Source organism: Rhea pennata, chromosome 13 (assembly GCF_028389875.1).
Source record: "Rhea pennata isolate bPtePen1 chromosome 13, bPtePen1.pri, whole genome shotgun sequence".
NCBI lineage: Eukaryota > Metazoa > Chordata > Aves > Rheiformes > Rheidae > Rhea > Rhea pennata.
The window spans coordinates 22,297,635-22,322,888 of NC_084675.1; the positions used below are offsets into that span (position 1 = coordinate 22,297,635).

At 66.1% G+C, this 25,254-nt stretch overlaps 1 protein-coding gene across 1 annotated transcript in view; it reads left to right on the forward strand.

Moving 5' to 3' along the window:
• The first annotated feature begins 2,832 nt into the window (after positions 1-2,832).
• ZFPM1 (zinc finger protein, FOG family member 1) overlaps positions 2,833-25,254 on the forward strand; it is a 31,012-nt gene continuing 8,590 nt past the window's right edge. Inside the window, exons 1-3 of the mRNA XM_062586173.1 lie at positions 2,833-2,968; positions 14,591-14,737; positions 16,191-16,280. Coding sequence (XP_062442157.1) covers positions 2,929-2,968; positions 14,591-14,737; positions 16,191-16,280 — 277 coding nt within the window. The 5' untranslated portion in view covers positions 2,833-2,928. The remainder of the gene's footprint in view (positions 2,969-14,590; positions 14,738-16,190; positions 16,281-25,254) is intronic.

Below are 25,254 nucleotides of genomic sequence, written 5' to 3' on the forward strand. Positions count from 1 at the left end.
AGAGCCACAGCAGCGTGACGCTTGCTGTCCCTGCACCAGCCCGCAAGCTGTGCCCCGGGGATGCTGGTCCCTGCGGGCGCCCGAACCCTCCCCGGGCGCTCAGCTCGGCACCCAGCGCCGCCTTCTCCCGCGCCCTCACCCGTGAAATGCAGCCGAGGCGCTGCCTTAGTTTTTCCCATTTGCATTCCTCCGCCGACGTACCCTCTCCCTGCGTCTCCAATAATACCGCCACGGATTAATTGGCGCTAATACGACCGTTCGCAGCTCCATAAGAAGCTGTCACCTCGCGCACAATGGGCGAAGCGGCTGCTCGGGCGTTACCTCCGCTCCGCGGGGAAGCGCGCTCCAGCCCGCTCCCGCCCGCGCCCCTCTGCGCCCCGGCCCGCGAGCCGGGAGCCGCCGGCGCCGCGAGCCGGGCGCCGCGGGAGCTCGTGCCGGGCGAGGTGCTCCCGAGGAGCGGGCCGGCCCCGGCTCTGCCTCTCCCCACCGGCGAGCGTCTCCAGGCTCCTCGGATTCTTCCCGGCCGGAGCTGCGCCGGTCGCATCCTCTCCTTGCAGTGCAGCACCGAAAAATGGTCACCAGAGCCCGGGCAGAGCCCCCCCAGCCCGCGGGAAGCGGCGGGAGATGCTAAACCCGGCGACGTGAACGCACGAGCAGGGCGCGCGGGCGGCACGACGGAACCGCGGGAAGGGAAAGTCCTCCCGAATCCGCAGCCCCGCGCGCTCCGCAGAGCGTTTTGGGGGCCAAATGGCCAAGTGAAGGACGAGCAAAGCGTTTTTCATGGCAACATCTCCCTCCCGCTTTCTCTCTCTCTCTCTCTTTTTTTTTTTTTTCCCCCTGGAACTCTTCTTAATTCCTGACTTAATTTCTTTTGACATCCTCATTGCCAGCTTGACCTCTTTACTGGAATCATGTGGCGCTTAAAACTCATTATTCCACCGTTGCAACAGGAAGTTAATTAAAAACCCTTAAAAAAAAAAAAAAGATGAAAAAAATAAAAAGCCAGCGCGTTGATGGGCGGCAGCCGTGGCGCCGACCGCGGGCCGCGATGCCGCGGGGCAGGCGAAGCCGCCGCGGATGCGCCTGGGCGTCGGTTGAGTTATTTATTTATTTTGCTCCGTTGCACGTGAATCCAGCCCGGTCATAAGAGCCGTCGGCGGGGCCGTGGTGCAGCCAGGCGGGGAAAGCGGGGAAACGAGGGCGGAAGGGCCGCGCGAGGCCCCGCCGGAGAGCGTCGCGCCGGCGGCGGGAAGCCGACGGAGCCGGGGAGCCAGCAGCTCCGGGGCGGCGGTGCCGTACGCTTGGGCCCGGCGGGTGCCGCCGCCGCGAGGGCTCGCGGCCCCCCACGGCTCCCACGTGCTCCAGAGCCTGGATGATGCAGGATAGCGCTGTGTTCCCGCCCCCCCCCCCAAAAAACAAGCGCGGAAGCAGGGTGGGGGGGCATGGGATGCGGGGCCTTTTCCCGCGCCTCGGTTTCCCCAGCCCTATAAAGCTCTGCCAGCCCCCCACCCCCACCCCCTCCCCGTGACCCCCGCCAGCCCCCCGCTGCAACCCACCCGCTCTTGGACCAGCAGCCATCCCCCAGCCCAAATGTCCCCCGGGGGGCAGGGGGATGGGGGTCCCCTTGGCTAGCACCCGCGCTGGCCTGTTCCCAGTGTGGGGGGGAGCTGGGGACGGCGCTGTGCCCACAGGGGGACTGGGGTCCTGGGGGGGGGGGTGCAGTCCCTCGGGGGGCTTGGGGGTGCCAAAGGAGATGTCCTGAAGGGGGACGTTGGGGGCTCCAAAGCAGGGGAGGCAGGGTGAGGCCCCACAGGAAGGTTTGGGAGGTCCTTAGGGGGAGATCGGGAGCCTCGCAGAGGGGGCTGGACCCTTTGGGGGGGGGGGCTGAGCACCCAAAGGAGGGGCTGGGACCCCAAAGGAGGTGTTTGGGGGATCTACAGGAGATGCTTGAGGACCCCAAGGAGGGGGCAAAAGGAAGTGAATGAGGGTCCCAGTGGGGGGGATTGGAGACCTCATGGGGGGGGGGATTGGAGACCCCAAAGGAAGGGTCTAAGGGAAGGGCAGGAAGGCCTGGGAACCCCAACGGGGCGGGGGGGCTGCAGACCTCATGGGGGCATTGGGACCCCAAAGGAGGGAGTTTGGGGGAACCACAGCAGGGCTTGGGCACCCCAAAAGGGCGGGGGATTGAGGGCCTTTCAGGGGGGTTGGGACCCTCCAGGGGGTTGGGACCCCCAAAAGAGGGGGTGGGACCCCACAGGAGGCGCTCGGGTGACCCCCAAAGAAGGGGGGAGGAGGTTTCAGACCCCCTCCCCCCCCCCCCAAAGCGGGGAATTGGTGGACCCCAAAGAGGGGGCTGGGACATCACGGCGGGACGGAGGGGGGGGGGGAGGGCTCGTGGGCTCCCCCCACCCCCCGCGGAACCACCGCCCCCTCCCAATGCCCCTCCCAGCCCGGCTGCGCGCCGCCCCCCGGCCCCGCCCCCGCCGCGGCCCCGCCCCGCCCCGCTCCGCCCCGCCCCGCCCCGCCCCGCGCGCGCGCGCGCCCCGCGGCCACGCCATCCGGTGGGCGTGGCCGGCGGTGGGAGGGGAGCGGGGGGCGGCGGCCTATGGGCGGCCGCGCGCGGCGCGCGGCGGGGGCCGGCCCCGCCCCCGTGGAACGTTCCGCGGGGTTGATACATTGCGGGGCCCCATTGAGAAAAAAGAGAAGGGAAAAAAAAAAAAAAAAAAAAAAAAAAAAAAAGCGGCGGCGGCGGAGCGCGGCGGCGGCGGCGGCTCCCGCTCCCGCGCCCGCAGCCGGCCCCGGCCCCGGCCTCGCCCCGGGCAGCGCCGGGCCGGCGGGCATGCGAGCAGCCGGGGGCCCGCACGCCGCCACCCACCTGCCGTCGCGGGCGCCGCCAGCCGGGGCGCCGTGCTCGCCCTTCGCCGAGCGATGTCCAGGAGGAAACAGAGCAACCCCCGGCAGATCAAGCGTGAGTGCGTCCCCCGCCCGCGGCCCCGGCGCCCCGGGGCAGCCCGCCGGCCCGGCCTGCTTTGTCCGCTCCGCCTCGCCTCCCCTCTCCGTCCGGCTCCGGGGCTGCGCCTCCTCCTTCCCCCCCTTCCTCCCTTTGCCTCGCTTCTCAGCGCTCACCGCCTTCCCCCCGCGGTTCGTAACAAGCCGCCCAAGCCCCCGGGGAGCCGAGCCGGGCTCCCTGCCCGCCGTGCCCCGGCGGCCCGGCGCCGCCCCCGGGTCCGGCTGCGCGGCCGCGGCTCGCCCGCTCCTCGCTGCCGCCCTCCCGCCCTTCTCCTTCCCCTCTCTCCTTCCAGCGAGATGTTTCCGATACCGGCGCTCCCGATGAGGGCGCGGATAAAGCTCTGAAATATTCCACTCTGCAAGCCCCGTCCTGATAAGATCGCTCTGTCGGGACGGCCTGAAATTGTGATCTTATCTCCGGCCGCCTCCCGTCCCTCGCGCGGGGCTGCGGCGCGCCGGGGGCCGCCGCCGGCCTTGGCATCGGCGTCGGCGTCGGCATCGCCTCGCCGCCGGCCTGCGCGGCCTCCGCCGGGCCCCCGCCGCCGGGCGCCGCCCGCCCCGCACCTGGGGGGGCGGCGGCCGGGGGCCCGGCCGGCCGGGGCGTCGCGGGGTGCCGGCGCCGGGGCTCCCCGGCCGATGCTGCCGCCTCCGGATTATCGCTCTCCCAGGGATCCGGGCTGATCAGCCGGGGAGGATCTGATTTCAGGGCTGGCGGAGATGAGGCGATTGCTCTTGCATATTCCGAGAAATTCTGTAAAGTGCTGGAACTTTTTCAGCGGCGGGCTCGGCTTGCTTGCTAGCTTTCCCCCCTTTGCGCAGATTGAAGCTGGCGATAGCACTGAGATGGGAGGATAGGGAAGGCTGGCCACCATGTGATAATATAGCTTTATCTCTCTCTTGAAATAATTGCAAGGCTGAGTTGCACCTACCTGTTTCCCTGCCTGGGGTGATTGTTCTGGTGATAAAGCTCAGCTAGACTTTTACCTGGTTAGAGTTAAAAATAGTCCCAGGTGCCTCCTTTTTTTTTTTTTCTTTTTTTCTTGATTTTTTTTGTTTAGTTTTATCCAACTCCTGTAGCTTTCTATTTTTTTCCCCCTCCCTGCAGTTAAGAGGTGAAGTCTGACTAGGAGATTAATCCTTTCTCAGCGACATCTAAGCACACGGGCCGCATCCCTCCATAAGGCACCCGTTTTAATTAGCCCAAGTTAGCACCGAAGCGAGCGGCAGCGTCACTGCTGCGGACGCTCAGCCGCCGGCGTGGCGGTGCTGATGGGCGCAGCGATAGCACGGGCGATACGCGGGCCCTTCACAACAGGAACCCGGCGCCTGGGGCCGCGGGAGCCCCCCAAGGCCGCGGGAGCCGCCGTCCCCGCGGGACCTCCGCGCGGGAGAAGGTGCCGGGCAGCGCTCGCCAGCGCGCTGCCCGCACCGAAGGCGGCTCGTATCTCCTTCCTCCGCTGTTTTCTTCAGCGATGTGAAGAAATGATAAAGTGGGAGGCTGATCTCAAGCCGCCAGCGATGGCCAAAACTGATTAAAAGCTGAAAGCTTGGAACCTTTCCTGTATGTGTCAACATGAAAACAGTCATTAGAAACGTAGCGCGCTGCGAGCGCGTTTCTGCCGCCTGTTCCTGCTCTCTCCTGAGGAGAGAAAAGTATGCATGAATCAGGGCTCCGGTAACCAGACTCCTCTACCGTACAGACCGGACCTGTTTCCACAAAGTCTATCCTTTTTATCATCTCGGCTGAAGCATTAAAACCTCCTCCAGATTCGTATCTCCTTATTTTATTTTCCTCAGTGACGCTATGTTCCCTCTCCTTCTTCATCTTTTTTTTTTCTTTTTTTTTTTTTTTTTTTGTCTTGATGTGAGATGCAGATAGCTCAACGGGGAGATTGTGGGGAGAGCGTGTGATTGCCAAGAGCGATAAGACAAAGCTCAGATACTGGACTATATTTAACCAGCTAGTTTAACCTTTTCTTTTTTCCCCTTTTCCACGCTTTCCGATTCAGCAAGCTGCTTAAAAAGCCAGAGCCGCTTTTCTGCTGCCCCCTGCACACACACACGCGCGCGTGCACCGCGCTGGGAGGTGCCCGGAGGGGCTGGAGGGCGGTGGGGGCCGGGGGCGCCGCGGGGTGTCCCTGCGGCCGTGCCGGAAGGCGGGCGCTCCGCCGAGCATCCCCGCTCTGCTTTAAACTTAGACGGCGTGCGGCATCGCCGGCGGCGGGGAGGGCTGCGCCTCGGCCCCCCGCGCCCGCCAGCCGCTCTCGGAGGCTGCGACAGCGCGGCAACCTCCGTGCAGCTGCTGCTGCTTTTTTTTTTTTTTTTTATTCTTTTTTTTTTCTGTCTTTTGTTCTGCTGGTAGATAGATGCGAGGGGCTGATAGAGAGCAGGAGCTGATCTCCACCCCAGATAGCCTGTTATATTTATTAACTTCAAACATGGGAGTGCGGGCACACGTATGATGAGTGAGGCTCCTGGCAGCTGCGTGTGCATGCAGTTGCAGCGCCGGCCCTCTAGATTAGGGAAGCTGATAAGCAGGAGATTGATCTCATGTTGCTGATGTGCCTCTGTGCATGTTGGGGTTTTTTTTAATACATATATATTTTTCTTCCTAAATTAACTGGAAGTGAACGTTTTTTTTTGTAACAGTTGCAGGGCCTGCCTGTGGGTGTTGTTTTTTTTTTCTTTTTCCCTTTCTATTCTGCTTTCAGCTAGAGGAGATGTGAACCTCGATAAGCGCCGAGGCCCGATCTCCATACTGATACAGATTGCCAAGTGCGATAAGAGCTACTTATCTCTCCCGACCAGACTGGAGCAGGATTCGCTACAATAACAAACACTGAAAAAAGGGGCAAAAGGGCTCCAACAATTTGTTCCATTGCAAATGTGATTAATGCAGGCACTTTAATTATCTGGTGGGGAGGAGGGGGGACTGCCTATATATTTTTACTTCTTAGGGTGTTTTTCCCCTCCCTCGCATGCACGCTCTCTGTGACACGAGCTTCGTTTAGAAGACGAGCTCTCCTCAGCGCCTTTTATCAGCTACAGATGTTGCATTAGTTTGGAGGAGGCTGACTTTCTTTTTTGATCGCTATCTCTCATTCTGCTAAGTGTAGCAAATACATTGGGGGGGGGCGTGTGAAAGCGAAGTGATATTTTCGTGTGTGAATATTCTTTAATTGCTATTAGATGGTGTCAGATAGCAAGCGCGATCTACGCTGTTATCTTCACGATTGGGGTTTTTTGTTTTGTTTTGTCGCTCAGCCGGGGTCCGTGCCGCTCCGGGGGGACGCGGCCGGCCCCGCTGCCTCGGCGTCACCCGGCGCCCCTTGCCGCGAGCCGTGCCGCGAAGCCGAAGCGAATTGCTTGTAAAGATTACAGTAGCCGGCCCGGAGTCTATTTTTAGCGCCGGCGCGGGAAGCCGGTGTCTTCGGAGCCTCCCGGCACGCCTCCTGCCCTCTCCTCTCCTCCCGTGTTTGCTCCCCGTCCGCGCCGGCCCTTCACTTTCGGGAGCGCACGGGTATCGGGCTCCTGCCGCGTCCCCTGCTCCGGCGAAGCGCCGCTGCTCCGTGCCTCAGTTTCCCCCCAACGCGTTATTCCGGGCGGCTCCGCAGGGCTGGGAGTCTCCGCTGCCTCGGCCGGGACCCGGGGATACGCGCCGGCGGTGCCTCCCCGCGTGGCTCCGGCTGCGGGAACGGGTATTTTCTGAGGTCTGCTGGCTGCCGCGGCATCGCCCGCAGCCCACCAAAAAGAGCCTTTCCCGGCCACGATGGCCCGGGAGCTCGGCAGCGCCGCGGGAAAGCCGCCGCTCCGGGCGGGACGAGGGGCTCGGCGGGCCGGGATGCAGCCGGCCGCCGGTGGGGCTGGGCCGTGTCTCTCTTTCCCATCGGTTTTCCAGCCGGAAAACGGCAGCGGTGACCTGTCCGGCATCCGCGGGCGGAGTGGCCCGCAGAGGGCTCGCTGCGCTCCCGGGCCGGGAGTGGAAGGGCAGAGTTTGCCTCCGGCTCCCTCCGGAGCAGGACACGGGTTTGGGGCGACGGGAGCGCTGCCGCTGCCCGGCCGTGCCGTGCCGGGCCGGGAGCCCACGTCGGCCAGGATGGCTCTGGCGTTTCCGCCTGCCTGACGACGTGCCTGGCTGGAGAGGAAGCACGCTGCTCCTCCTCCTCCTCCTCCTCCTCCGGGGGCAAAAGGCAGGTGGGAAAGCGGCGGGGCACCCCGCTCCGCGGTGGGGCAGAGAGGCACTGGGGGTTGTTTGCTTTGTGTCCGATGCCGCTCTTTCTCCTCCTCCTCCTCCTCTTTCTCCTCCCGCCGGTGCCCGGCGGTGTTGCCAAGGGCCGGGCGGCACCACGGCGGGGATGTTCCCGCGCCGGGCAGCCACCTCCAGCGGGCACGGAGACCTCTGGCCGCACGCTGGGGTGGCTGGGCAAGGTCGTATCCTCCTCCGAGAGCCGGGAGGTGCCGAGCCGGGCGCCGGTTCCCACAGGCGATGGGCGTCCCCGGGAGAGGGGCAGCGCCCGGCGCCGTGGGGACCCGAGCCACCCGCTTCTCGCGCGTGCCGGTGCTCCCGAGGCGCCCGGCCCTCGCAGCGCCGCCGGGATGCGCGCGGCGCGGGGCGAGCAAACAGCCCCCGGCGGAAGCGGCAGCGGCCGAGAGGCCCGGTGGCTTTCCCAAATTTCCCCTTTCCTTTCACTTCTTTGGCTTTTAATAAAGCCGAGCGGGACATTGCTGTTGGAGGAGCCCAGCTCTGCTCCGGGATTCCCGCCGTTTCGCCCGTGACCTCGTTTTTCCTATGCAGGATGGGGGGATAAAAGGATATTTCAGGCCGCCTCTTTGCGCGCAGAGTGTGAATGAAACCTGTGGGCCGTGTGTTTCCCCCCTCTTTTTTTCTGCAGCATGTCCCATGACCATTTTTTGTTGCCTGACTCAGGAGTTTTGACCGCATCAGCTTGGCAAAGCCGATGTCCTGCTTCGGATTTTATCAGGAAAGTTCAAGTGCTTCGGGGTAATAAAGTTCCCTCTTCCGATTGCCACGGCGCTAAAGGCTCCTCATTGTTCCTGTAGCAACGTGTTTTTTGGGAAGGGACGAAATGCCGAAAGGAATGCAACCGCTGACCTTGGGCTGCAGCGGGGTTAAGGAGTGTGTGCGCGTGAGTCACTGCAGATAAGAGCCTTCCACGGCTCGCTTTTTTTTATTTTTTTTATATTTTTTTTCCTCCAAAATAATTCTTTATCTCCTCTTTCTCACATCAACATATTTTCTTGACATCTCCCATTCAAGAGCGCATGGAGGAAAAGCGCGTCTCTAGTTTGGTAATCTGATGAAGCATGCATGCACATATATATATATATATATATATGCACATATGTGTATATATATATATGTGCATATGCATGCGTAGATGTATGTGCATATACAAATATATATACATACGTGTATATCCACCCATATATCTGCGTGTGGGGGGACGGGAGGCTGGTCCCGCGGCCGTCGCCTCCTCCCGCCCTGCCGCCTTCCCCTTCCCGCGCCGTTCCGGAGGGGAAGCTCAGGCGCTCGCTCGCTTCCCCGTCTCCCGGCCGAGGCCTCTCGCGCTCGTCGCGGCTCCGATGATAATGCGGAAAGTTGAACTGGCCCCATTACCGCGCCGCGATGGTGGCCGCGATAAGGCGCCGATAATGGCAGCGATAGCGGCGGCTCGGTAGCCAATGGCTCCGCCGCTCCTCCCATTAACATTCCCCACCACGGATCGGCTCGGAGCTGCCTATCTGCTCTCCATTTCCACTCCTCCGCTAGATAAGAATGGAAATACTGACTTCATAGCTCACTGATTAAAGTGTCTGGATTTCTTGATAATACACAGATAAATTATGTTTTTCAAAAAGAAGGTAGGGAAGGGAGTGCGAGGGGAGGGAAAAACCGCCAGCCCTGTTCCTTTTTTCTTTTCTCTTTTTTTTTTCCTCCCACCCCCCTCTCTTTTTCCCTCTTTCTCACCATGCCCCGTGCGTTTTTGGCCGGGAAATGCCCTTCCCGGTGCCGGCGGTCACGCGGAGCAGGGAACGGCTGCGTCCGGGGCCGTTCGCCGCCCCGCCGCGAGCGACGGGGACCTTTGCTTCCCGCTTCCCCGCGAGGCTCCCGCTCGGAGGCGGAGGTCGCCGGCTCGTCCGCGGCATCTGCTCCGGGCTCGAGGACGCCCAGGCGCGGCCGTCGGGGCGGCCGGGCTCGCTCGGCGCGTGCCGACCCAAGCCGTCCCGCGCCACGCCGGCGCCGCCCGGAAATCGCGTTTCCAACGGGGGCTTTTCTTTTTTTTCCCCCCTAATTTTATATTAATTTAGATTGCTAAGCTGTTGCTGGCGGAGGAAACGGGGCTTCCACACTTTTAGGTTCCTTGTGCTAGGAAAAGGTACTGACCGCAAAAATCTAAGTTTGTTTCATCTAAATATAAAACTAAAGAGCAAACAGTATAAAGTTCATTTTTTAATGTGTTGCCCCATTCCAGTTGGGCTGTTCTCTTTATTTTTTTTAAAAGGAACTGTGATAAAAAGCAGCGATAAAGCCAGGACTGTTTTGTGTAGGAGTCGGTATCTGTGTTATCTATCTCCCTTTTTCACTCTCCGAGCAGCTCTGTTGTTTTTTACTCTTATCTCGCTCCACCAAAATGCCAAGAACAGGAAAAAAAGAAAAGAAAAAAAAAAAAAAGAAAAGCCCAGGCGCGCGCAATTGCGCAGACCCAAACTCGGCCTCCGCGGAGCCGGGGCAGAAAGCGCGGCCGCCGCTTCGGGAGCGGGGAAAGGAGAGGCCGGGGGGGGTCCCGGCGCCGTCCCCTGCCCTCGCCCCCTCCTCTCGCCCCTGCAACGAGCTGCGCCCGGCGGAGGGGCGCCCACGGCGCCAGCCCCGAGCCAAGCATCCCGCCGGGACGCGGGGAGCGTTTCGGCACCGGGACGGGACCGGCCGCGTACCCCGGACGGAGCTGCCCTACTGCAATTTCTTTCTTTTTTTTAGGGGGGAAAAAGCAGCAGGACGGGGGGGGGGGTTGCAGCCCCCGTGCCGCTCGCCCCCGGCCTGTGCACCCCATCCCCTTACGCCGCGTTCGCTCGCGCCGCCGCCGGCATTGGGGTTCGCCCCCGCGGCGGAGCGAGCGGTTTGCAGCCGCTTCCCCCCCCGGCCCGGCACCTCGCGGGGTCGCCTCTCCTCGCCCGGCGAAGCGCCCGCAGCTGGGGCCGCAGCCGGCTCCCTCCCCATCTCTCCTCTCCTAAAAACCTATCGGCGCCGTATCGGCCCCATCGGAAACGCGGAGGCGCTTCGGCGTCGCCGCTGCCGCGCTCTCCCTGCCCGGCTCGCCCCGGCTCCCGCGCGCGCTATTAGTGGTAGCGATCGCGTCGCCCCCAGCGCGCCGATCTCCTGTAATCTATCAGCGGTTTATCGGGACTATCTGAGAGCCGGGAACGGCCGGGCTCGGCGATGGCGCCGCGCTCGGGCGCTGATAAAGTTACAGAGTTCAGCCGGTGATGAATGTTAAGTAACTACGCCCCGCGCAGATAGGATACGGACTTGGCAGGGCGAGCAGCTCCGGCTGAAACCAATCTCCCCGATAGCAGCAGGGCTGCTTTTTCTCAGGCTCTGCCTCTCCTCGGCTTTTCTGCCCTCCCTCCCCTGCCCGGTTTCGGGGGCGCCGGCGGCACCCGGCTGCCCCAGCGTTTCGCCCCCGGCGTTGGGGGGCCGCCGAGCCGCGGGAAAAGCCGCGGCGGGTTTATCTCGGCGCGGCCCGGCCCCGGCGTTATCGACCCCTCGCACCGGGGCGATATTAAAAACGCCGATAGCGGGGGCAGCCCGGCGCCCGGGATGCCGCTGCGGAGCTGCGGCCCGGCTGATAGCAGCGGGGGCTTTGCTGCCGGGCGCATCCCGGAGCGCCGGCCGGCGTCGCCCGCTCCTCGCCGTTCGGCGCGCTTTGCAGCCCCTTTCCCGCCCGGTTGCCCTGCCCCGGCTGCGGGCGCCCGGCGCCCGTTTCGGAGCGGGTGAGCGTCACCGGGTGCCCGGGCTGAGCCCTTTTCGCCCGTCCCCGGCGGCTTGCCCCCTTCTTGCAGCGCGGGGACCGGCGCCGTGCCGCAGCCGCTTGGATGCTGCGGCGTTTCCCGCCCCCTCCGTCCTCTGCAGAGCCGCGGCAGCTGCGGGATAAGGTGACCTTTGGGGACCCCGCGCCGTTTCGGGAACCCGAAGCCTCGTTCGCCCTCGGCCGCGCCGTCGGCGTCCGTGCTCCTCGGCTGCCCGGAGGCGCCGCGGGGTCGGGGGCATCCGAGGCCGCCCGGAGCATCGGCGCTGCTCGGAGTCAAACCCTAATAGCCAGCGCGGCGGAAGGAGAAGCTGGGCGAGGGGCGCAGGCGCCCCGCGGACCCGGTGGGAAGCCTCAGCTGGCTCGCTTGCCGTTTTTCTTTTTCTTTTTTTTTTTTTTTTTGAATTGAAGACGAACTCAGGGTCAGCATCGGGATAAGGAGGAGCTGGAAGGACGCAGCGGGCAGGAAGAGAGGAGGCGTCGGGGGCTCTGCCGGGGCCGGCGCGCGGCCCCCCGTGCCCGGGCGCCCTGGGAGCGCGCCGGACCGCGAGCTTCCCACTGGTTTTCGGGGCGGCCTGGGGGCGGTGGGGGCTCTCCCGGCCCGCCGCCGCCGCCGCCCCGCGCGGGCTCCTCCTCCCGCTCGCCAAGCCGGTGGGAAAGTCTGAATCTGTTGCTATTTTCTATCTGTTATCGAGGCCTGTTATCGCTTTGCTCTTGTCTGCGTGCCTGCTTTCGGGTAGCCCAGGGTCTCTCTCTTGGCAGCCTGGAATAAAACCCCTTTTATCCCCCCCCCTTTTATTTAATTTACCAAATACGTGCAAGGAGTGGAGGAGCCGTTCATTGGTCCCGGGCCGGGAGGACCTTGATTCGAGTGAAACGCTCCGCTCTCGTTACCTGGCTAACGAGGTCCCGGGTTTCGGGGACGGCCCTGGACGCAGGGCGCCGGCGTGTCCCCCCCCCCCCCCCGCTCTGCAGGGGGCCGGGGCTCGGGGCGCGGAGCCGGGGGCCGGGCGCGCGCGGCCCCTTTGCAGCGGCGCGCGGGCTGCGGGCTCGGCCGGGCGCTGCCTCCGCGCGTGGTGGCGGCGACGACGACGACCCCCCGCGACTTAGTTTTCCTCGTGCCCGCGCAACCGAGAAGTAACCCCAAAGCCCTGTGCGGCAGGCGCGGAAAGCTGCTCCGGGCGCGTGCGGAGGGCGCGAGCCCGTCCCGGCGGCGGGGTGGCCGGTCGGGCCGGGAGCGCCGCCGGCTCGGGCTCCGGAGGAGCCCCCGTGCCGTCCGGCGGAGCCGCGGTGCCGGCCGGTCCCTGCTGCTGCCGCGAAGCGCCGCGCCCGGGAGCCGGCGTCCGCCCGCGTCTGCGGCCAGCCGGCGCCTGGCGAACCCGGGCACATCGTTGCACATTATTGTAAGTTTTTACAATCGCTATAATTTAAAAAAAGAAATCCTTCCTTGTTATCAAAAAAAAAAAAAAAAAGGAGAGAGAGAAGGAAGGCGGGAGGGAGAAGAGTTAATCGTCTAAGCGGAGTATCTTGGAAGGGAGCATTTTTTGGCTCTTCCCCTCTCTGTAAAGCCAGCCTCAGTAATTCAGTTTTAAAGCATGAAAAAAGGGAGTTGATGAAATTCCACTATCAGCACTGAACCAATATGCAAAATATCTCGCCGAGAATCAAATAGCTATTATGTTTTCATTTCCATTTCAGCGTATTTGCTTAATGAAGAATAGACAGATCAGGCAAGCTGAGGGAGGCTGTGAGAGGTGATAACTGCGCGAGGCTTCCAGCAATCCCGGAGAAATGACGCTCCGCTCCCTGCTCCGGCTCGCGCTCCCTCTCTCTTTTTTCTCTTTCCTTTTTTCCCCCCCCCCTTTTTTTAAAGCTCTTTGGCGGCTCGCTCACCCCGCGCGGCGGCCGCCGGTGCTTCGCAGCCCGGGCACGTTCCCGGGGCCGAGGCCGCGGCGTCGGCGGGCTGGCACGCGGCGCGCGGGGCCGGCAGCGCTCTCGCCCGTCCCCGCGCCGAACCGGCCGCCCGCTCCCGGGAGGGCGGCGAGCGCCGGGGAGGAGGCGACAGTCGGGTTAACTTTATCGGGAGCCCGAGAGCCGTGAAGGCGTGAAGGGAAAAATTAGCCTAACAATGTTTCATTTGCAGCGAGAGAAACGATTTGTTAGCCGGCGATTGTTTCTGAATATTATCAGAGCCGTTTTAATTGTGCTGGAACTGAAATTAGCAGAATTAGAATAAATTGCCTTCCCTTCCTCGGCAGCCTCTTTATTCACGCTCATTGTTGTCTGCTTTGTATAGATTATGGGGCCTTTGTTCTGCCGGTGTAAATATACACGCCTGGAGTCACGGCGAGCGGCGGCCCTGCGCCGCGGCGCCGCGCCGGGGCCCCGCGCTGCAACGCTGCACCACGGCGCTGCAACGGTGCGCCGCGGCGCTGCGCCGGGGCCTTGCACTGCAACGGTGCACTGCAGTGGTGTGCCGGGGCCCCGCGCTGCAACGGTGCACTGCAACACTGTGCCGGGGCACCGTGCTGCAATGCTGCGCTGCAGTGGTGCACCATAGACCCGCACTACAGTGCTGCACTGCAATACTGCGTCGGGGCCCCCCACTGCAACACTGCACTGCAACACTGCACCGGGGCCCCACGCTGCAACAGTGCACTGCAATGGTGCACCATGGCCCCGCACTGCAACGGTGCGCTGCAACGATGCGCCGGGGCCACACACTGCAACGTTGCACTGCAATGGTGCACCGTGGCCCCGCACTGCAATGCTGCACCACAATGCTGCGCTGGGGCACTGCACTGTGGCCCTGCACTGCAATGGGGCACTGCAACGCTGCATCATGGCCCTGCACCGCAGCCCTGCTCCGCTCGCTCTGCCCAGCCGGTCCCCTTGCAGCAGCCTGGGATGGAGCGCGGGGGCGACGGCTCTGGCCGGGGAAGCATTTGCCAACGCCTCTCCCAAGCGCCAGGAACTGAGCACCCCTGCGTGCCCTGAGCATCCCTGCGTGTCGCTCGGAGCCGGCTGCGTTTTTATGTATTTCTTTTCTATTAGTATTATTTATTTATTTAAAGTGCTCGCGGTCTGCTCCTCAGTGGGATGCTGTGTTGCTGGAGACGGCAGCGCCGGCACATTTTGGGGACCATGCCGCGGCGGCGGGGGCGGCCGTCCCCCTGCCCGTGCAGCCCCACGGCGCGACCCTGCGCCGTGCGCAGGCACCGCGGCTTTCGCCCCCCGAGACGTCTCCCTCAAGGACGCACAAATAGGGCCGCCGCGCAAGTTTGTAAAACCAGCAGTAAAATCTGCATTCGCACCCCAAAACCTTTCCCTCGGCGATGCTCAGGTCGAGCCCCCAGCAGCCGCGGGGCGCAAGGGGGGACGGGGTGAGCCGGGGGGCCGAGCCCATCCGCGGCGAGCGGGACGAACCTAACTTCAGCCGGAGCTTTGGGGCGGTTTTCCTCGGAGAAGGAAGGGCAGGGACCCTCCGGAGAGGAAAGGCCCCGTCACCCACCCCGCGCACCCTCGTGTTTCGGCAGGTTCCTTGGGAGAGATGGAGGACGGCGAGGACGCCGCGGCGGGGGACGCCAGCCCCTTGGCCGGGGAGGGGGCCGCCTCGGACCGCGAGGGCTCCGCCGAGCGCGACGCCCCGAGCCCCGACGGCGAGCTTCGCCGCGACCTGCCCGGTAAGCGAGCCCCCGGCGCGCTCCGTCTGCCCAGCGTGCAAATAGCCCGGGGGCAACGGTGGGGGGCTCGGGCCGGCCGGGCGCCGCTCTTGCCGCGGTCTGGGCGGTTCGGGGCAGCGATCTTGGCTTGCACGGGCGCAGCCGGGATGGCGCGAGCCGGGACGCGGCTCGCTCAGCTGCCTTCGCCTGCCCTGGTGCATCCTGGTGGAGGGATGTGCCAAGCGAGCCGCGGCGGCCGGGGAGAGGAGGCGGCTCCGCGCGGCGCGGCGCGGCCGGGTTGCCGCCTGCCTGCTGCCGGCGGCCGGCCGCGCGCCCCACCCCAGAGGTGGCTGCGTTTCAGGGCCGGGCCGAGCCAGTTCCTAGATATCCTCCCGGTTCCTTCCTGGGGAGGTGGGGGCGAATCCTAATCGGTTAATGTTTGCAGCGCCCTTTGCGATAAACGGCGGCGGGGCAAGGCTGCGCGGCGCTAATGGAGCCGCTCGGGCCCCGGCGCCGGAGAGGTGGCTCCGGCGAAGCGCCGGCTTCCTTCCTCCGCCGGGCACCGCCGGCGCGGCCCCCCGCAGCCCGAGGCTTCCCGTGAGCCCCCGGCAGCCCCCGGGCCGGGAGGGGGGACCCCAGCCACGGGAAAGCCCCGAGCTCCCCGGGGAGAGGCGGCCCCGGAGCAGCGCGGCGGGCGGCCCCGCTCCCGCGCGGAGGAAGCGGGTGGCTCCTATCTGATCTGGGTGCGGGGCTGGGGGCGAGGGAGCTGGGAGCCCAGGCGGAGAGCTGCACCTGGCACTAGCCTGTTTTGATAAAAAGGTGATAGCAGAGATAACGCCGAGCAGCAATAACGGCCACTAAAGCTTTCAGCGCGATGGATAAAAATCAATATGCCAGGCACTTTGATTTATAGCCAAAAATAATAGGACTTTTATACCCGGTGATTGATTTATTTGATGTTAATCATTCCGCTTATCACCTGTATTAATAATCTCCGATGCCGGTGACGTCACCCCTGGGTGTTCTCTATGGCGCCTATCGATTGGGCTCTGCTCCGGTTATCCGCCCTGGACGCGAAGGCAAACATGTACTTTGGGCGCTAATCTTCCGCACTGTCATATGCAGATACGCCGTATCTGCTGCATCTCTAACAGCGGCTAATGGAGAAAATAATTGTTATCAAGTTGCTATGAATACGCCGCAAACAGAGCCGCGACAGGAGCGGGGCTGCGCCGGGCGCTTCGACGGGGGGTCCGGGGTGGGACGGCGGCGGGGGGCCGGGGGCGCCAGGATGCGCGGGAACGAGCCCCGAGCAGCGGGGGAGCTGCCCGTGCCGGGATTTGGGCTCCGGGGTTCGGCCCCCAGCGCGCATCTCGGGGAGGGCGCTCCGCCTGGCCGGTGGTCCCGGCTCCGGCGGGACGCCGTATCCGAAGCTCCCCGAGCGTGACGCTGTGTCTTCCCACTCTTGCTGTAGAGGCTAAAGACGCCCCGGAAAGTCCGAAGGAGCCAGAGAAACAGGATCCCGGAGAAAACCCTCCGGAGCCGAACTCCTGGAGCGGGCCAGGTGAGTGCCGCGCGCTCCCCGACGCGCCTCCGCTCGCCCGGGCCGGCCCCGGAGGCTGCCGAGGACTTTGCCGCCTGGGTTTTTTCCCGGCTGCTTCCCGGCTCTCGACCCGCCGGCGGGGAGGTGAGGAAGTGCAACGGGAGGGGCCCGGGCGCTCTTTCCCGAGCGCGGCGGATCCTGCCCCGGCGGAGCGCCGCCCGCGGCGAGGGGGGGTTTGCAGCCGCCGGCTTGCGTTTGCGCGCGCTGGCGAGGGCGCTTTGATAACGTCGGGGGCGACCGCAAGAAGAAAGCTGGAGCGGTTTCGCGATGGTTATCAAAACCCCAAGTAGCGAATGCAGCCGTCTATCACCGTCTCGCCATCTCCGTGCCGAGCCCCGGCCGCCGGCGGGGCCGCGGCACGGCCGGAGGCGCCCCCAGGCTCCGGCTCGTGCTCGGGGCTCCGGCTCGCGCTCGGGGCTCCGGCTGCCGCCGCGCTATCCCGGGAGGTGTTTTTCCAGCAGCCCTGCGGAGCAGCGCGCTTCCTCCCGCCGCAAAGGACGGGAAGGGGCGACCTCGGGGCCGGATAGCCGTCGGCCTCCGGGAGACGCGCGGCCGGGAGGCGGCGCGGGGGGCTGCGCCGTCCCCGGCTCCGTGCCCACTGCGGCTCCGGCCCCGTGCGCCTCCCGCTGCCGAGATGCCCGGTGCCGGGGCAAGGAGGGGATGCCGCGGTGCAGCTCCACGCGGCCGGCCCGGGGAGGAAAGGCAGAGCCGGAGGGCGGCACAGCGCCGGCCCTCCCCCCACCCCCCCGGCGCTCCGGCCTTCCGGGATGCTGCGGCAGGAAGGAGCTGCGGGGCCGGGGCCGTCGCCTCTTCGCCCGCTCCGCGGCCGCCGGGCTCCCGCGTGCCCCGGCACATCCTGCGCCGCGCAGCCCGCCGCCTGCCCCGGGCCGGCCGAACCCGCCGCTCGCGCCTGCCTCCCCTTCCCCCTGCCTGCGCCGCAGTTAGTTATTTGCATTCTTTATGTAAAAGAGATTTTATTATCGCCTTCTCCCAGCCCATCGCTATTCTGGTAATTGGAGTGGTATTAATTTCTGTGTGGCGGGGAGTTGATGGCGGTCCGGCGATGCTGCGGCGATAGGGTGTTCCTCTCGCGCTAACCGCCGCGATAGCCCGTCTATCAGGCGCTCTGCAGGCTCGGCACTTATCAGGGATGGAACGGGCAAAAAGGGAAACTCTGAGCAGCCTGAATTTTCTTTTTATCTGGCAGGATCCGCCGTATGTCAGCAATGGCAGCGGCGGAGATGCGGCGGCGGGGGGGCGGCGAGGGGGCGGCGCGGCCGCGGCTCCTGGGCACCGTGCTCTGCTCCTCGCCGCCCTTCCCGGGCGGCTGCGGCCCCACCGAGCCCTGCGCCGGCGCCGCGTGCGCCCTCGGGCTCGGCCGGCCCGGCCGGGCGCGCTGGACCCTCCCCGCGAGCTGCCGGCCCGCGGAAAGGCTCGCGCGAAGCCCGCGCGGAAGGCGAGGGAGCAGGAGTGGTTTTTTTATCTTTGAAATGACCTTGTTCGCTGGAGGGGGCTGGCTGCTTGAAATTCTGATATGCAAATAGCTGATAGCTATAATCTATAATCCTCAACTTGGGAGCGTTTGCAGATGTACCGTGCCATTTCACTTGCCTCCCGTTCGCTCGGCTGGCTGTGCCGCCCGGCTGGCAAGCCGGGGCCGGGGCCGGCCGTGCCGCCGGGCAGGGGGCGGCCGGAGGGCCGTGCCCGCCGCGCTGCTCTGCCCTCCCGGGGGCTCCGGTTGCTCCGTCCCGGTGCCGGCCCCTCTCAGCTTTCGGGAGAGAGCCCGCCGTGCTGAAGGTGGTGCACGTGCCCGAGGGCGCGTTCGGGGCCGGGCGTCGCGCCCGCTTGGAGAGGGGAGTTTGCATCCTACGGGATCCCCCCAGAGCCTCCCCTGTTCCCCCAGGGCCGGCTCGGTGCTCCGGCTCCCCGCCGGCTCGGAGGCGTTCGGGCGCTCCCGCTCCGGCCCCCCGGCCCGGCGGGCTTCGCGCCTGCAGGACGGGCGCGGAGGGGATCGACCGCGGCGCTGGCCTGGCGGGTGCAGATCCGTCGGAAACCAGGCCCGGCGGCTCCGTCTGCGGGGCGATTCCCTTTCCGCGAGGGACAAGGTGGGATGAAGCAAAGAGGTTTCTGCCTCGGTCCCTTGGCGCTGGCGGTCCGCGCCCGCGCCCCGGCGGGGGATGCTCCTCGCGGGAGCTGCCCCGCGCCGCCCTGCTCCGCATCCCTGCGCCGAGGGATGGAGCAGCCCGGCCAAGCGGCCCCGGCGGTCCCCGGACGCCCGGGGCACAGCTCCCGCCGGGGCGCGCTAACCCAATTTTGCTTTCTCGGCTGTTTATTCCGGGGCAAGCCAGGGCGCCGGCTCTCGGCTCCCAGGGCTTTGCTCTTCCCCGGCATGGCACGATGCCGCTGCCCGGGCGCCAGCCCCGAATCCGGCCTCGCTGCAAACGCTCCGTGCGGCGCGCGGGGCAGGGCTGGGGCGCGAGCATCCCCGCGGGCGCACGTGTCGAGCCGGCGGGGTCCGCGGGTCGGGGTCCCCCGGGGTAAAGCGGAGCGGCGCGGGCTCCGTGCCGCCTTGGCATCGGCCTCACCCCTCCGCCGTGGAAAGCTCCCTGCACGTGCCAAGGATGGGGAACTTTTCTCTGGTTTTCTGTTTTTCTTTTTTTTTTTTTGCACGCGTCGAAGTGAAAACTGCAAACTTTTTTCCTTTCCTCCCCGCCTCCCCCCTTCCCGTTCGCCTCCCTCTCTTGTTCGGTTGTGTTTATCTGCACTGTGACTCCTGTCTGAATAATCTCTCGCCGCCTGGAGTTTGTGTGCAAACCTCAAGGTTTATTATCGGGCCGAGCAGGGCACGGCGAGGAGGGACAGCCCGTCCTGACGGCCAGGCCCGCGCGAGATCTCCCCGATTGCGCCGGGCCCTGTGCGCGCGCCCGCCTGCCTCGCGCTCCTAGTTTCCCCTTTTCCCTCCGCTTTGGTATGTGTGGGCGGGAAAAATTATTCCAGCTATTTCTCTTTATCGCTCTGAGCTGTGCCGAGCCGCAGATAGATGTATTTGTTTTAGATTGCCGGGCTTCTGGGTGAAGGGAGCATGCGAGAAGTTGGGGTTTGGGGCAGTGGCCCCCCCAAATTGAGGGGTCCATGCGGGCCCTGGTCCCCCCTGTCCTGCGCCGCAGCTTGGGGCAAGCACAGTGCAGGCAAAAGCTCAGCGCCCGCACCGAGGGCAGCGGCCGGGCCGGGGATGCTGCCGGGCCGGAGGGACGTGGGGTGGGTTTGGGGACACTGCCAGGACGGAGGGATGCCGGGCAGGTTTGGGGACGCTGGTGGGATGGAGGGATGTGGGGCAGGTTTGGGGATGCTGCCGAGATGGAGGGATGTGGGGCGGGTTTGGGGACGCTGCCGGGACGGAGGGATGTGGGGTGGGTTTGGGGACGTTGCCGGGACGGAGGGATGCCGAGGGGATTTGGGGACGCTGCTGGGACGGAGGGATGTGGGGTGGGTTTGGGGACACTGCCGGGACGGAGGGATGCCAAGGGGATTTGGGGATGCTGCTGGGATGGAGGGATGTGGGGCGGGTTTGGGGACACTGCCGGGATGGAGGGATGTGGGGTGGGTTTGGGGACGTTGCCGGGACGGAGGGATGCCGAGGGGATTTGGGGACACTGCCGGGACGGAGGGATGTGGGGTGGGTTTGGGGACGCTGCCGGGACGGAGGGATGCCAAGGGGATTTGGGGATGCTGCTGGGATGGAGGGATGTGGGGCGGGTTTGGGGACACTGCCGGGATGGAGGGATGTGGGGTGGGTTTGGGGACGTTGCCGGGACGGAGGGATGCTGAGGGGATTTGGGGACACTGCCGGGACGGAGGGATGTGGGGCGGGTTTGGGGATGCTGTCGGGATGGAGGGATGCCGAGAGGATTTGGGGACACTGCTGGGACGGAGGGATGTGGGGCGGGTTTGGGGACACTGCTGGGATGGAGGGATGTGGGGCAGGTTTGAGGACGCTGCTGGGATAGAGGGATGTGGGGCGGGTTTGGGGATGCTGTCGGGATGGAGGGATGCCGAGGGGATTTGGGGACACTGCTGGGACGGAGGGATGTGGGGCGGGTTTGGGGACACTGCTGGGATGGAGGGATGTGGGGCAGGTTTGAGGACGCTGCTGGGATAGAGGGATGTGGGGCGGGTTTGGGGATGCTGTCGGGATGGAGGGATGCCGAGGGGATTTGGGGACACTGCTGGGACGGAGGGATGTGGGGCGGGTTTGGGGACACTGCCGGGATGGAGGGATGTGGGGCAGGTTTGAGGACGCTGCTGGGATAGAGGGATGTGGGGCGGGTTTGGGGATGCTGCTGGGATGGAGGGATGCCGAGGGGATTTGGGGACGCTGTCGGGACGGAGGGATGCCGGGTGGGTTTGGTGATGCTGCCAGGACGGAGGGATGTGGGGCGGGTTTGGGGATGCTGCCAGGGTGGAGGGTCCACGTTGACTGACGGCTGCCAGTCAGGGCCACCCTCCCGCTCAGCTCCTGGCCCGTCCCTGGCTCCCGGGCGTTTCCAGGCTCGTGCCCACTCTCCCGGCACGGCGCCGGGGCTGGGCGAGCACCGGCCCGCGGCTCCCCTGCCCGGCCGCAGGCTGGCCGTGCCGCGGCCCCGGGCGGCCCAGGGCTGCTGGCCGCCACCGCGGTTTCCGCCTCCCCCTTTCCGGGCCGGGATATCTCTCCGCCTCATCGTATCGGGGCCGTGACTCCGGCCTCTTAACTCCGCTTCCTCCTCCCGCCTCGGCTTCCTGCGCGGCCCCGCTCCCCGCCGGGCGCCGGAGCCCGCGGCCGGGCGCCAGCCCCGGCGCCTGCCGTCCCGGGCACCCCGGTGGCTCTCGCCGCCGCGAGGAGCCTGGACGTTTTCTGCCTTCCTGTCCTCCCTGAGCGCTTGCTAATCCGACTCCCGGTGATGAGTCCTTGCCCCCCTCGCGGCGGCTGGCCCCGGTGCCCCGATGGCAGCGCCCGGTGCGACCGAGAGCCCCGGGGCTGCAGGGGCCGGTCGCATCCTGGCCCGCAGGGCGCACAGGCAGCGCCGCGGGAGCCGCGATAGCGTCTCACGCCAGGGCAGCGCTTGCTGTCTGCGGTGATGAGGGTGGGCTCCGCTCTTCCTCTCCCACCCCCCTTCCCGCTCCCCTCCTCCTCCTCCTCCCTCGGCCCTTTCCTCCTCCTTGCAGCGGGCGTTTGTGTTGCTTGTGGCCGGCTGCTCGCCGGGCCGTGCCGGGACGCGGGATGCCCCTGCGCCGCGGGAGAGCCGGGGAGAGGCGAGCGGGTTTGCAGGAGGCGGCAACGTCCCGGGAGCCGGCGGCTTACCGGGCCGCGTCCCGCGCGGGCACGGCACGGCACAGCACAGCACAGCACGGGGCGCTTGCGTCGCGGGCGGGGAGGACGGGCGCCTCTCCCGGCGGCCGCCGGCTCGGGCACCGCTTTGCCCCCCAGGCCGGGCTGCCCCGGCGAGGCCGGGAAGCGCCCGCATCACTGTCCGGGGTGGGTAACGTTCAGCTCCTCCATTAGCCAGGGTCAGGGTTCAGCGCGATAAAGATTTGCTGTTGTACTGAGTCAAAAAAATCAATAACTTGCAAGCGATGGCTGGGAGCGATAAGGGCAGCGAGCTCCCCGCGGCGCCCGGCCCGCCGTGCCCGCGGCGCCCGTGCAGACCCTCCGCCTGCCGGCGCCGCCGGGGCGGGATCCCGCTCGGAGCGTGGCCGGGCTCAGAGCCGCGGCGCTGCGGGACGCTGCGGGACGGCGCCAGGGGTTTCTCCGGGAGCTGCTCGGTCCCACCGGCCCACCTGGAGCCGCGGTTGCACCCTCGCTTTGCCTTCCCGCTCTCCAGCAGCCTCCTCGCCGCCTCCGGAGCGGGGACGGAGCCGGCCCAGGCGCTGCCGCTCTTTCCGGGAGGATGCTCCAGCGCCCGGGCCCTGCTGCGTCGCATCCCGGGATCCTGCCCAGCCCTCGGCGCCCGCCGGCGCCCGCTCCGGGTCCGGGCCGGCTCCTCTGTCGGTCCCGAGGTGGCTCTGATTGCTCGAGCAGCCGGCGCGGCAAAGCCGGGATAATCTGCTTAGCCCCTTTGGAGAGATTTCCCTTTGTGAGCGGAGGTGAAGAGTGGAGATGCTGCGTGTTTGCAGCTTAAGACTCTTCCCAATCGGCTCCCTCCATCTTATCGGAGCGGTGCCATCACATCATTTCGCTAGTTGAGTTGTCAGGATTTATTCCTTCCGCCTCGCGTTAGCAGCTGCTAAAAACAGAAGCTGCGGTGCAGGGGCCCCGCTGCCGGCATCGGCCCGGGCGCTCGCGGGGGGCGCGGGGCCGCCAGTGCTCGCGGGGCTGCCGCCGCTGGCACGGGGCTGACCCGCTCCCGGGAGCTGCCGCCTGATTCGGTTTTCGTTGCTTTTTTTCCGCCCTTTTTGCTTTGCTGCTTTCGCCCGGTTTTCGCACGCCGCGGCGGGGAGGCTCGCGCCCACGTCCAGTCCTCCTGGCACCGGGCGTCCGCTGGCACCAGAGGAAAACCGCGGGGCGCCGGGTGCCGCCGGACGGACAGCCGGACCGTCCGCCGGCAGCGCGCTGCGGGGTCCCCGCGCGGCGGGCACGGCCCCGCGCCCCCTGCCCGCTCCTGCCGGGGGGCCCGAGGCCTCCCCCCGCGCCGGGGCCGGGGCCGGGGCGGCAAGCACGGTATTAATAGGACGAAGGCGCAGGGCGCTCGCGCTGCGAAGCGGTCTCATGACTCCCTGATAGCAGTATTTATCCAGATAGTATCCAGGGAGCTGCAAACACCCCGGAGCCTCGAATCGGAGATCCTTTCGGAAGGGCAGATCTGATTCCTCAGCCCCCATTTGACTGAAGTCTCGGGAGTACGTTCGGGGGAGCGGAGGGGAGCCCTGGGAGCGAGGAGCCGTTCGGGAAGGGCTCGGCGGAGGGCCGGGAGGCGGCCCGGGCTCACCGTGGCGGCGGCGCGAGCCCGGGCGGCCCCTGCCCCTCCCGCTGCCTTGGCGCCCGCGTGTTTCGAGGCTGCGCTGCGCTCCCAGGGGAGAAGCTCGTGTGTGTGCACACATGCATGCACGCACATGCGTGTGGATGTGTGTGCACGTGCGTGCGTAGGTGTGCACCTGCGTATGGACCCCCGGAGCAGGCAGGAGCAAACCTGGGACGCCGGAGCCGGGCAGCGCGTCCTCCCCCACCTCCTTTACGCCATTTTTCCGTGGCCGGTTTGGGTCGTTTGTGGCTGGGTTTGTGCAGACGCATGTTCTAGCCGCGGGCGAGGGCCTGGTGCTGGGCTGAGCCCGTGGCGGCCCGCGAGCGACGGGGCGCCGCGCGAGCCGCTGCCCGCCCTCCTGGCCAGCGGTGCCTTGCGGCGCGGTGCGTCCTTCCCGGCACCGAGCAGTAAGCAGGGATTTACGCGGGAGGTTTAATTCCTCCTCGCACACCTCTTCAGCGCGAGAGCCCCGGCCCCCCTGCTCGTCCCGGCCGCCCCAGCCCGCCCGGGCTTTCCAGGAGGGAGCTCAGATGGCAGCCGAGCTTTTCCTCTTGCATTTATCAGCCGATAAACGGCAGCGGTGCGATGACAGGATTAATCTTTGCTCTCCAGCATAGCTCAGGCTATTTCTTTGAAATCTCTCGATGAGGAGATAAGCACAAAGCGCTGCGCCTAGGTGAGCGAGCGCAGTTGTCCCACGGGCGAAAATCAGGGTGCGGGGAAGCAGCGCTGGCGCTGGGCTGCTCCGGGGAGAGCCGGGCGGCCCCGTGCCTCCGAGGGCCCCGTGCCTCCGAGGGCCCCGTGCCTGCGAGGGCCCCGTGCCTCCGAGGGCTCCCTGCCTCCGAGGGCCCCCTGCCTCCGAGGGCCCCGTGCCTCCGACGGGCGCGCGCGTGCCCCGAGGCGCCTGCGCCCCGGGCTCTCCGGCCCCGGCGGCGCCGCTCCGGGAAGCTCAGCCCGCCTCTTCGCAAGCCCCCAGACCCTTCCCTGCGGATGTTCCCAAGCTCCCCGAGATGCCCGGGCTGGGGTGGGTTTTTTCCGTCTTGCCACGCGGTGCGGCGCTGCCGAGGGCTCGCGGGGCGGGCGCGAGCAGCCGGTGCGCGCTGCCGCCCGGCGCAGGTGCGCCCGGCGCGGCCGAGCCTCCCGGAGCCGACCGCTGTGTTTTTTTCCCTCCTTCCTTTCTTTTCGCTGCTTTTCTTTGCAATCCAAAGCAAACAGCCCGATCCGTGCCCAATTTGGTTAATGATCTCGGAGATAGGAATTCCTGCGATAACTCCAGGGCCGGAGCCAATGGGGAGCCGCCTCGCCGGGAGCCGATGGGGAGATTAGATAGGCGGGGGTTGCGTTAACCCGCGGCGCGGTGGAACGGCCCGGCCCGGCACGGCACGGCCGGCGGCGCAGCCGCTGCGAGGAGGGCGGCCGTGGAGGAGGGCGGCCGTGGAGGCGGCGCGGCGCGCACGGACTTCGCTCCCCTGCTCCCGTCCGCTGGGACGTGGCTGCGAGCGAGCTCCGGCACCGCACGCCTCGGTGCACGGCGCTGCATCGCTGTGCATTTATTTCGGAAATCGCCGTTTTTCCGCCGCTCGCCGGGTCGGTGCATCGAGGCGAGCGGCTCGTCCCGAGGGCCGCTGCCACCCGCGCACGCCGCTCCCGGGCGAAGCCACCCCGGCAGCGCGCCGGGGCCGGAGCATCCCGCGGAGGCGCTGGGCGGCGGGGCCGGCGGCGGCGGCGGCACTATTTTTGTCCCGCTGTCTGGAACGGTTTTCTCTTTATCAGCGCCTGTGTGTTTTCTCTGCTGGGGATTGATACACAGAAGATGAAGTGCTCTGACATGGGAAGTGTCAGGCGAACGCTCTTATCTCGGAGACATGGTCTCCTGACCCACACGCAGCTGATTACCAGCGAGACGTGGGGAAGGGGGGCAGAAAGGGGGGGCAAGGGGA